General features: G+C 27.2%; 2 protein-coding genes across 4 annotated transcripts in view; one reads left to right on the top strand and one right to left on the bottom strand.

The window, feature by feature from the left end:
- Positions 1-12600, top strand: part of Ipk1 (Inositol phosphate kinase 1) — a 239513-nt gene that overhangs the window by 152610 nt on the left and 74303 nt on the right. Inside the window, exon 13 of one of the 2 annotated variants that reach the window (XM_065510928.1) lies at positions 11257-11479. The exons of the other annotated variant lie outside the window; for it this stretch is intronic. The gene's annotated coding sequence lies outside the window, so the exon portion shown is untranslated. Of the gene's footprint in view, positions 1-11256; positions 11480-12600 lie in introns of those variants that run through there. 2 annotated transcript variants of the gene reach the window in all.
- Positions 3242-12600, bottom strand: part of otp (orthopedia) — a 51520-nt gene continuing 42161 nt past the window's right edge. Inside the window, exons 5-8 of one of the 2 annotated variants that reach the window (XM_065510930.1) lie at positions 5665-5869; positions 5391-5516; positions 4148-4308; positions 3242-4037 (exon numbers count right to left, since the gene is read on the bottom strand). In XM_065510930.1, the coding sequence (XP_065367002.1) occupies positions 3633-4037; positions 4148-4308; positions 5391-5516; positions 5665-5869 (897 nt within the window). In that variant the 3' untranslated portion in view covers positions 3242-3632. The remainder of the gene's footprint in view (positions 4038-4147; positions 4309-5390; positions 5517-5664; positions 5870-12600) is intronic. The other variant, XM_065510931.1, reaches the window with a different exon arrangement.

Raw genomic sequence — 12600 nt, 5'->3', positions numbered from 1 at the left:
GAATTTCCGAGTTTTACCCGGAATTTTTTATTTTTTTTTTCTCTACAAACCATCTCCTGAAAATTTGGAATCGAATAAAAAAAATCAGCCAAATCGCTCCAGCCGTTCTCACGTGATGACATTACATACATGGACCATTTCATTTTTATATATATAGATTACATATTCATTGAGTTTCTAAAACTAAAATTTATATCAAAATTTTAATAGGATTGCAAATATTAGGAACAATTTTAATAACTTAAACTCGAATGCTCCTTGGCTACGCCCACATAAAATTTTATCCTGATCGGACCAGCCCTTTAGAAATGCCAGATTTATTTCCAAAAAATATATAGGTTTGATTTAGGCTTAATTTTTCATCTTTCCATAATAAACCAAAATTAGTTAAAGAGTTAGAGAACAAAAGCAAAAATATTTATAATTCTCTAACATGTTTGCGTTTGTTTATTCGAAAAACATTGTTTACTTAGGACAATTCACTTTAGATACATATGTACATATTTTTTTTAATTTACTTGGCGTTGTTTACTCTTACAAAATACTTGTAAGAGTCAAATAAATGTGTGCTAGAATTAGTGGTTACGATTTTTTGAGTAAATATGAGCCATGTGTGATCGTTTATTGCGAACTCATGTCGATTCTTCAAGTTCGAGTTCTAATAGAAAAGAAGTGTGGCTTCACTCCTAATGATTCATTCAGTTTTCTATTCAAATTATTTTAAAATTTATTTTATTTATTTGTTTTCCAAATAATACTTAATACAATTGGATGTTTATTTTAAATTATAATTTCTTTACAATATAGTCTATTACATTAATTTTTAATTTTTGTGTAGTTTTTTGTTTTTTAAATAGTTTTAGTTTATTAAGTCTAGAGGAAGAAATGTAGTAAACTAATTATACTTAGTTGAGTACATTTTGTATTTGTTTCACATTGAAATTAGCATTTTGCTCTTGTTTTAATTCTATAGTTTATTTGAATTTTTATTAATTTTTTTTTTTTTTTTTTTTTTTCATTTTATTCTGTTGTACATAATAAATACATATTTCTCTTTGTTTAATGGAATGTCTATTTTAAAGTTTGATTTTTATAACGAAAACAATTATAATTTTTGTAAAACACTTTCCTTTTTAAAATTCCAAACATTTCTCAATAATCTCTTGAAAAATATCTGAATTAAGTTTCTTCTGCTCTGAAATCGTTACGGTACCTGGCATATTATCTATTATTTTATGGAAATATAAAAATCGAGAACAGAAAATGTTCGTTTGTTTCAAAAATATTTTGAAAAATAATTAGAACATTTAAAATGCAAAATAATTGCATTTTCTTTTTGCACCTCAAGTTTTGCATCAGTGTTAAAAAATAAAATTGAAGAATCATTTGGAATTGTTAGAAATTTCTATAAAGATAACTGGGAACTTTTTTGAAATTTGTTCTTGCTCAAATTTCTTCACATAGATTAAATACATAGAAGGAAAGGAAAGTGGTATGTAAATGAAATAAATTTAACAAAATTACTCTTTTCACACACATGTTTGTGATAAAATAAAAAAATGTATGGCATGTCTTGCCTCATGAATTAGGTTTTTGACAACAGAATTAGTTTTTCCACTCTCAGTTGCCTTTCGATTTTGTGATCTATGGTTTGTAATTTTGTCTTAAAATTTTTTTACTTTAACCCCCAATTTAACAAAATCTAGTTAGTTTTTAACCTAAAGTTCATACAAAAATTATTTTGATTGTATAACTAAAGTTAAGAAATAACCAGTGAAAATGGGCTTAAATCTTATAAAAAGGAAAACATTTTGAAATACAACAAAATACAAAAATTTAATAATATAAATTTTAAAAATAATACTTGTAGTTAATTTCAATTTCGTATACATATGAATTTAATTAAATTTTTTGTCAGTGTGATTTTCTGTTGATACTTATTTTGTTATGGTTCTTCTGTCTGTCTGTCTGTCTGTCAGTTAAATTGTATCTATTTATTTATATATATGTAGATAGATACAGCACTCTTAATTAATTTAAATATATGTATGTATATTATTTTGTTTTTATTATTATAATAGTTATGTTGTGTATATAAATATCTTTATGCATGTATGTACGTATGTATAATTGTTATTTATAGTTTATAATTTGGAAAAAATTATTTTTTTTTAATTGCTAAACATTTAATTTTATTAAGTTATTTCTTTGTTTTTGTAAACTCGTATAATTTTAGTTTATGTTTTAAGTTCAGTATATGTTTAAACTTATTAATTTGTTATAATTAAATGTTATTATTTTATTATTTAAATTTTACTTATAATTAATTCATTAAATGTTTTCGTATACATTGTTTTATTCGTTTTTATAGTCTTGTATTGCATTTTTAAATATTATTTTGAAATAGTTTTTAATTTTATACTTATTGTTTTATTATTTACATAATTTATTTTATGTTTTTTTTTTATTTTTAACTAAAACTGAAAACATATTGGAAATATAAAATTAACAAATAAAAACGAAGAAAACAAATTAAATTAGTACTTAGCTCAGTTCAATACAGTTTGAAATCTTTAAGGTTGTGAGAACATTCGAAAGAATCAATTTTGAATTTATCGATTTAATTGAGCGGGTAATAAAAGTGAAATATATAAAATAAACATTTATAGTTTAGAAAATGTAGTTCCCGAACGTTTGTAACTTAATAATTAGTCAAAATTTGTAATGAATTTTAAATTCTCTTTGAAATTCAGAAAATAAATATTATCTTTTAAATTTTGATAGCTAACAAATTAAAGAGAATAGTGTAGAAAAATTTTCAGCCAACTTATAGCCAATTTGATGACATTCTAAATAAACAACATATATACTAAATGAAATTATTTTATTTAGTTAAAAATTTGTTTTTCTGTTTCTAAAATTTCATGCAAAAAATATGTACCATAGAATTGCTGCATATTTATGTATGTATGTATGTCTCATTAATTGCAAATAAATAATAGTTAAAATGTCAGTATATTAGAATCGGTTTCATTGTAAAATAAATTTTTGGTTTAACATTTTCTAAAAAATTCCAACAAATCTTTTGTTCAATAAATTATTTTTCACTAAAGAGAATTTTAAAAATTATGTGCAGGAAATTAAGGTGTAGTTAATAAATAGAATTACTTTAAAAAAAACTAAAACTGTATTGAATAAAACAAAAATGAACAATTGAAAAATCTCGTAACAAAAAATTTAATAAAAAGTGTATATAGAATTGTTGAAATACACAAATAAACAAGCCCTTTAGGTTTCAAAGGAATATCAAATATTTTTGCAAAAAGCTGTTAAATTAATTTGAATTATTGTACAGATAAACATTAATTTATAGTTAGTTATAAACTTAGGCGAAACAAATAGGAAAAGCTTTAAACATGCAAAATAAATTGAATTTAGAACCACTTGAAAGGTGCAAACATATATTTTTTTACTATTATATATGTATTGCACATCCTTAGGACTTTCATAAAGCTTTGAAAGCTTTTCTATTGTAACCATTTTATGTGACCAACTTTTATCATACAGTTTATTCAAAAATCTTGTTGTGGAAATCCATAGTCAGAAAAGCTTTCAAAGCTTTTCAACAAATTTCAGTAGACCGAATTGTGGTGTTCGTAACTGTTGTGAGCAGCAGCGGCATGATGTAAGTACGATGGTATTCCCGTTGTGGCATTCAGTTCTGAGGCTCTCCGCCGCAAGGCAGCTATGCTGTGTCCACGCCATACGTCGTCCTCATTAGAGCCATCTGTGGGCGATTGCATGGACTGATGACAATGCGGCAAAAGCTGTTGCTGCTGCTGTTGTTGCTGCTGCTGCTGCTGATGGGCTTGATTATTGTTACTTGCATTGGAGTCAGAGTGCTGTGGTTGCTGCTGCTGCTGTTGTTGTGGTGGTGGTTGATGGTGATTTTGTGTTTGTTGGTGATTTTGCTGTTGCTGCTGTTGAGGGGTTTGTTGTGACGGTGGAGGTTGCTGTTGATGATGAGGTTGTGCACTCTGTTGTATGTGCAAAGAGAAAGTAAAAAATAAGGGTTAAATTTTTCTTATCGAGTACATCAACCACATTAGGGTTTGTGGATGTGCTAAATGTTTGCATTGAAACTCACCATATCACCATTGAGTTCATTTTGACTAGGATTCGGTTGATTTGTTAGTGGCGGTGTGACCGAAGAACATGAATTCATATTCGGTGGTGTAGTGGCTGTTGGTGAACCATTGCCTCCGCAACCAACACCACCAACACTATGCTGATACATCATTGAATCGCCTGGAAAAACAGTAATGTAGATTATAATACAACAAAAATACGCGTTATGAAAAGAAAAACAACTACAAATAATTTTATTTTGAAATTTTTGTCTCCGAATTTTTAATTAACATCTTTTTTATTTAATTTTATTTCGGCATGCTAATGAACAATTTAAACTCTTTCCACACCAGAATGATAATTGTCAACGCAAATATTGATAGCAATAAATAAAAAATGACCAAACATATTGTTATAATTTTTTAAGTTTTTTTTATTCAAAATTCATTTTTATGATTGAAAAACAAAAGTCGTGATTCGAACATGTGTGTTAATAAATGCTATCTTCTGTGTTGTTTAACCCTTTGCTGTCGCTGTTGTTTCAAAATAAACCCTTCAGCAAAAAGTCATATTTTTTAAATGACAAATTCACTCTAAGTAAACATTTTGTGTGATTTCGCATTCTAATATGTAACTATGTAATATCTTTTCAAAAATATTATGTGCTATTAACAGAATTTCATATCTAATGAAAGTGAAATTTATGAATTACTTTGCATTTGTAAATTAACAAATAAAACAAAATACATGTGAATATGTAGTAACTACGGAATTGAATATTTATGGAAATGTGTTTTATCTAAATTATTTTATTTTCAAGTCCTAAGTAGGTGATAGACATTCTGATTATAAATTATAATCTTAAAGTATAAAGCACTTGGTTAAATATATAATTTTGCGCAGAAATAGGGTTAAACAGTTGAAAATATTTTGTCACACTTTTTTTTATTTAAATTTTCATCAACTTTTGTTGCAAAAATATGTATGACGCGTTTGTGCTATGGAATTTTTTTTGGAAATTTTCGTTTCTACACACGTGATGAACTAATAACAACAATATTTAAATATCACACTCTTCATAATATTTTTATTCATGTGCGAGTATTAATTACAAATACAGATATTAAAAATCATAAAGAATTTGTAAAGACAATTAAATTTAAAAGAAGGAAAACTGGATTACAAAAATTAATTCAAAACTTAACGTTTTAATAAATCTAATGTTAGTAAATCAATTGTTTAAGTTTTTTTGTTTAACGTACCTAAAGCATTTAATCCATAATGTTGATAACTACCAGCACCCATAGCGGAACCTAAATTAATACCAGAATTTAAACCACTATTCAATGAACTTGAAAGCGAAGAAGATTGATTTAGTTGACCAAAACCTTGTTTTTTTAAATTGTTCGATTTTTTGTTAGTATTATTGAGAGTAACAAAGAGAAATGGTCATAAAAGAAGTAAAGAAAGTTAGAAAGAAAAATACCACACCATTATATTAAAGAGTTTTCTAAAATAAATAAAACATTTACATACCTGCTGTCATAGGATTGACACCGACACTCCAACGATCACCGCCAAACATGCCTGTGCCACATAATCCCTCTCCCATGGCAATATTTGTGATATTGGCGCCGAATGGTGGCAAACCATGTGAGGGCAGTAAAGCACCTGGAGTACGGAATACATTAGTGGTCTTCTTGCGTTTCTTCCATTTGGCGCGGCGATTTTGAAACCAAACCTGAAAAAAAGAAACAAACAATATTAACAATTCGAAAATGTATACGTATTCTAATAGTTAAATCTCTAAGTTATAGGTAGGTATCTCATTCCCTCTCCTTTCCTACTTCCTGTTTGAATTTAATAATAAGACTCATTAATGAAACATGCTGAAACATGATTTTGTACAAGATCAATTACCGTTACTACTACAGTACAATAACATTTGGTATATAAATACATAAGTACATACATACATATATGTATGTATGTATTTATGTTTCAGGATATCTACATAGTATTTATCTTGTAAATTCAAACCTTAAAAGTATGCAATATTTAGTTGTTGTGTTTGTGTGGCGACTTGATAAAACATGTTTTCATGTATTGTAAATTTAATGGTCTCAACAGCACACATACACATGTTCATTCAGCTACATAGACCGACAGATATCTGGAATAACAGCAATTCATACAGTATGTATATGTTTTCTTACAACCATATTTGTAAAATTATTTGCACACAACTGCAGATATGTAGTATATCTGTATGTTTTTGTTTTACCTGTAGTCAAATTTCTATCGATAATTGAGGTTTGTTTCTGTTATTTCTACTACATACAAATTAGACTTTAAGATTTATGAAGGCGATACGAGAAACTATATGTAGTATTAGAATGTGTGTGTGTGATGTATAGAAAGGACATTGATTGAGTGTTGGGGGTTTTGAATGCTGACTGGCTTGTATTTTACGAAATGTGTCAGATTGTTTATTGTTTAGAACTCTGACAGTTACAAGGTATATTTTAAAAAGGTTTTTTCTTTTTGTTGTAGAGGAAATGTTGAAATAATTGCTGTCGTGAGTTATTTTTTAATGTGAGAAGTAGATTCATCTGAAAATGGTTTTGCATATTGTTTGTTTTACCGAATGTCTTCTTTCATTTTAGAAATAAGCGTTTGTCAACACACGTTAAAAAGCATTCCATATTTATACACTTATGTATGCATACATATGTATGTATGTCAAAGGAAGTTATTGTTTGGACATATTTAACAAATACATATTTGACATATAAAGAAACGACTAACCATAGACAACAACTAGATAAGTAACTGAAAGCCAAAAACCTAAGTCTGTTGTCAAAAACCTAATTCATGAGAATGTATTGCATGTATTTTGTTTGTGAGAAAAGAGAGTAATTTTTTCATCTCTCCTTCCGTTCTATGCGACTAACAATTCAGGCTACATGTGCACGATTCTCAATAAGGAATTTAAAAAACATGTATTTTTTTTAAAAATAAGTTGAAGTCACATTTATAAACGCTTACTAAATATTGGGAAAAAAGGGTTTTTGAGATATCTAATTTCCATGAAATAGATACGGAATATAGTTTAAAGAAATACCCATTATAATAGATTGATATACATACATACTAGTTTACAAGTTATTTGTAAATACATGATGTGAAACATATGTATATGGGCTTGTTATCTTATGTCATCTATCTTCATGAAAAAAATTTAAAAAAAATTCAGGACGTCAAACTTTTGAGATAGTTATTAAGAAAGAAAATACTAAAAATAACTTAAAAATTTAAATGACTTTGTCTCCCTCACGAAACTTGCACATGAATGCATATTAACGAAGATACAAGTGATATTAAGTTTTTACTCAAAAATCGATTTTTGATGGGAAATATGGCTGATCATAAGATAACGTTAGAATACAAGGTGAGATACAGGGTGTAAAAGTTAAACACCTCTAGTTTGCAAACCTTTGAAGAGCAAATAAGGACAATTATTAACTGAATTTTTGTTATAAAGCAAATAGAATAATAATGAAAATACTTGTTTTCCTCTCTCTCTATGTAGTAGTACTAAAAATACTACTTTTTTAAAAAAGTACTAAAAATACTACTTTTTTTAAAAAGTACTAAAAAATACTACTTTTTCAAAAAAATGTTAAAAATACTACTTTATTTTAGAAAGTTCAAATAATACTACTTTTTTAAAAAAATACTAAAAATACTACTTTCTAAAAAAAACTAAAAATACTACTTTTTTTAAAAAAAAATACTACTTTTTAATAAAAAGTACTAAATATACTACTTTTTAAAAAAAGTACTAAATATACTACCTTTTAAAAAAATTTACTAAAAATACAACTTTTTTAAAAAAAAACTTAAAATACACTTTTTCTAAAAAAGTACTAAAATGTATGTACTACTATTTTTAAAAAAAAGTAATAAAAATTCTACTTTTTCAAAAAAAATATTAAAAATACTCCTCTTTTAAAAATAGTATTAAAAATACTACTTTTTCTAAAAATTTTTCCAAAAAAGTACTAAGATACTACTTTTCAAAAAATGTACACCAATACGCCCGTTAGCATCGTTTCGTAAAGAAATAAAAAGTTCACATTAACAAAAAAAACTAAATATTTGGTTTAAGTAACTTTACTTGTACTCTGTTGATGATGGTCCCACGGGTATTTATCATCTCACTTGTTAAATTATAACAGAGACTCGATATGTGCCAGTTGGCTGGCTGGCTGCCTGCCTTTTTTTGCCTGTCTCTCTGTCTATATATTTGAGTGCTACACTGGCTGTCTTTTGTGTGTTACATAGACAGACATTACATTCGTATTTTATTTACAATCCCTGTCTAACTATTTACAGGTTAAAATAACCTTACAGTGCATTAACGAAAACATTTTATTGAAAACAAAAACAAGAGAACTAAATGACAATGCCACAATATTTAACTTTGATATGTATGGAATTCATTTTAAGGGTCGTAAATGATTTGTTGGTGGTGCATGTATGCTACAAAATGACCTTGGCTTGTTTGTATAAGAAAAGTTTTATTTTTGCTTTTCTTCTTTTAGACCTAAAATAAACCGATTTAAAGGAATATTACTAGTTCAGATTTAGGTTTTTGTTTTTTTTTTTTAAATTAGTGGATACAATTTTAAACAGGACACTTAAAGTTACATGAAATATTTTGATGTTTTGTTTAACAAAATTATTAAAGTAAATCGATTTTACAAAAAGTCATAAAAACGTGATTTGCATGCACGCTTTTAGGTGTGAATTTCCGTTTAAGAAATACGAAACATATACACACCAAAAAATCATAGCCTTATTTAAGGCGTTCAAAGCAGTCATAAATTGCCATAACATTAAAAATTATTGTTGTTGCTTTTTCTATATTCATTTCCATCCTTAACATCATCACGCTCCAGTCTCGTACAGACATACATACATATGTATAAATAGGCGTTAAATGAGGTGGTTTCACAAAACATTAAATTATCGTTTTTTTAATGTGCCGCTGTCTTCTTTTAAGGGTGTTTGAAAACAAACAAAAAAAAAACCAAACAAAAAAATAAACCAAAAAAAAACTTTACAAGGTTATCGTATTATAATATGTGCGCGCCTTTTTCAGTCTCCTCAATTATGTTTAATTTTTCATAACCACAACCGATGAATTAAAACGAATGTATTTAGTTTTTCAATCGGTTTGTGACAATTAGGAATGTTCATATGTATTTTCTATTACAGCCGCAAATTAAGCCATTGTCGTACCAGTTGTATTGCCAATTTCATTAGGTTTAATCATATTTTGTTGAGAAAAATAAATACGCCGTTTACAATTGTATTTCCGAAATGGCTAATTACAGTATTTTTTGGTTTCTAACTGTATTCCAAAGATTAATATTTTTCACTATTTTGCACCTACAGTGGTGGCCAGGAATTTAAGACAAAAATTGTTTGCTAAATTCCACGTGATTGTCAATTATTTTTTCAAATATTTCCACAAATATGTATGCATGAGGACTGTTTTAACACACAAGTGTGTTTTATTCGACTGTGTCAATTCATACATATTCACCACGAACACATAAATTTTTTCTACAACTTGACCAAAAAAAATTTTTTTTAAATAAACATATTTTCTCACATTTATATCATTATATTTTTGTTATTATAAAATATTCGGATCAAATTTCGTATTTTTAGTTCCATTAGTTTCGCTCATATCATGTTATTAACAGCGGATGTTCGCTGAGGTGGGGCAACGCATTTCCACATATCTTTGTCCATATATGTTTTACCGATTTTTCCAAACATTTTTCAGAAACTAGAAACATTAATAATAAATTTCATACCCTTAGATGTCCTTTTATTTTGGCTCTATCGCACTTAAAATTCAGTTGATGAAAAAAATTCAAGTATTTGTCTTAAATTGGTGGCCACCACTGTATATACAAGAAATGCCTATTGTACACCAAAGAAAAATGTATCAGATATATTATAACTCAGTATATATATAAAATGTGTGCTAAGTAAAAGTGGGTATAAAACTAGGCCAGTTCGGAAATACACCATGTGATATATTTACTTTATTAGTTGGTCCTGATTAATAATTCAGCTTTACATCATATATTTTGTGGTGCGTATTCAATGCGAAGGTTTTGAGAGGGTGAATTGTGTATAATTAAGCTACGTTTCCGCATACACCGTAATCGGCACCGAAATCGAATCGTTTTTTTCGTTCGGAACGAAACGGCACTGATCAGTAACGAATAACCTGTCATTTGGGGCCGGAACGAAAACAACTTCAAGTAGGTTGTTTTCGGTGCTGTAGGAACGAAATTATTTTAATTATATTTTCATTTAAAGAAAATCAAAATGAATAAAAAAAATAAATTTTCTTTATTGGAAGAGGAAAAAATAATAGATTTTGTCAAAAATAATGAAATTATATTTAATGTGCGACATCCAAAATTAAAAAATTATTTCGTTTCTGTTTTATGCCGCAACGCACCCAACTGAAACGAAAACAATTCAGAAACGAGACGATGGCGAACACCAACGTTTTTCAGTTTTCGTTATCGGCGCCGATTACGGTGTATGCGGAAACCCAGCTTAAGAAAAACATAAATTATTTAAAATTTTATTACAAACTATGTTTAACCTAATCCGAAACCAAAACCGAATATTCGGTCGGACTCTACTAAATTTGTTACATCGGTAAAGATAGTACCTCTGAACGTTTATTCTAGAGGTAACATCAGCAGGAGAACTGAAATTCGTTGCTACTGATTAAATGTTTGTTTTATTTACATATTTACGAGTACGTATTCCTAAAACTGTTAGACAACTGTTAACATTATGGTGCTTGTGGATTAGAGCTGTTCAAATACTATATCAAATTTAAAATATTCAAACTGGATTGTATCTCATGTGTAAGAGTCACCCTAATTCAACAACATACATATGTATGTATGTATGAATGTGCATACAAAATATTTGTTTTTTTATTATTTTGACTAATACTTATTTGTGTTGTTATTGTATTATTATTATTTTGACTGTAACAGATACTTTTTCTTTTTTTTTCAGATTTCTCCCTCATGCATTAATGATGAAAATGATGAGCTGGCAAGAAGCAAAACAAAAAAGAAAACCCAACAAAAACCAACAAAATGAAGAACAATAAAATAAATAAAAATATATCTAAAAACCAAAACAAGTCAGTAAAGTTTAAAAGGACATGAAAAAGCAATCATGGGTCGTCATGAGTAATGATTTCGCATTTCAACAGAGAAAGCTATGTATATTAAAGAAAAAGGTAATAAAATTTAAATATTAAACATTTAAATCTCTTTAAAAATTGTATCACAAATTTTATAGAAAAACATAATAATACTCATTTACGATTTTTAATTTAAATTTAATTAATACATACAATACTCATATAATAACAGTATATGTATAAAATCTAAACAACTCTTTGAAATATATAAAGATTTTACATCATATGAATTGTCCATTCAAAAAAGCTTCTCAGATAAAGAGTGTAAAACCGTATATTGGTTGTTCAAAGTGATCTTTAAACAACCAAGTGATCTTTTAGTTACTGCTAAGCTACCGTTACCCACAAAATGCCCTTTCAGCTTAACTACTGTTACTGTAGGATAATTTTGAGTTCATTGAAATCTAAAAAATTTTAAAATTAAAAAAAATATCAACATTGTCTCTTATTTTTATTTTATGTAAAAGTAGATTTATGACTCAGGACAAAGAAGTAATTACAAGTATGCAACAGTATTTTAAACCATTTTATAATCAATTATTTGTATGCCAATTGAAAACCTTACACTAGCTATATACTAGATACTTGTAGTTCGCTGTGGCTGCTAAAGTTATAAAAAATAGTCAGATATTCATGTTAAGTTTTTGAAAATAAATTCAAATAACATAAAATCTTGTAAAATATATCACTTTGATGTTCACATGTTTTCTCTGATGATACAGAAAAGTAGACTTACATGAAATTCTTAATAACCAGGGAAACCGGAAATATGCTCTAAAAAAAGCGTTTTAGGCGCTTTAAATATGCAGTAAAAACTTTAAAATATGCTCTTAAAATTTAAAAAATATGCTCTTAAAAAAACAAACTTTTACATAATTTTTAACCAAAAAAAATTTACTTAAATTTTCAAATAAAAATCGTTGTCTATTGGATCTGAAAACATTTTTATACATAGAAAATGTTCTTTCGACATCAACTGATGTTACAGGAGCAAATTTAAAAGACAATATTTCTTTAACACTTAGAACGGTTAAGTTTGAATTAAAACTAAAATTTAATATTTAGATGGAGCTATTATTAAAATAGTGCTTATTTTATATTAAAACAAGTAAGAGAGCTATATTCGGCTGTGCCGAATCTTATATACCCTT

The sequence above is a fragment of the Calliphora vicina genome, chromosome 5 (genome assembly GCF_958450345.1).
Source record: "Calliphora vicina chromosome 5, idCalVici1.1, whole genome shotgun sequence".
In the NCBI taxonomy this organism is placed as follows: Eukaryota; Metazoa; Arthropoda; class Insecta; order Diptera; family Calliphoridae; genus Calliphora; species Calliphora vicina.
This window is presented reverse-complemented; position numbering and strand designations above follow the sequence as displayed.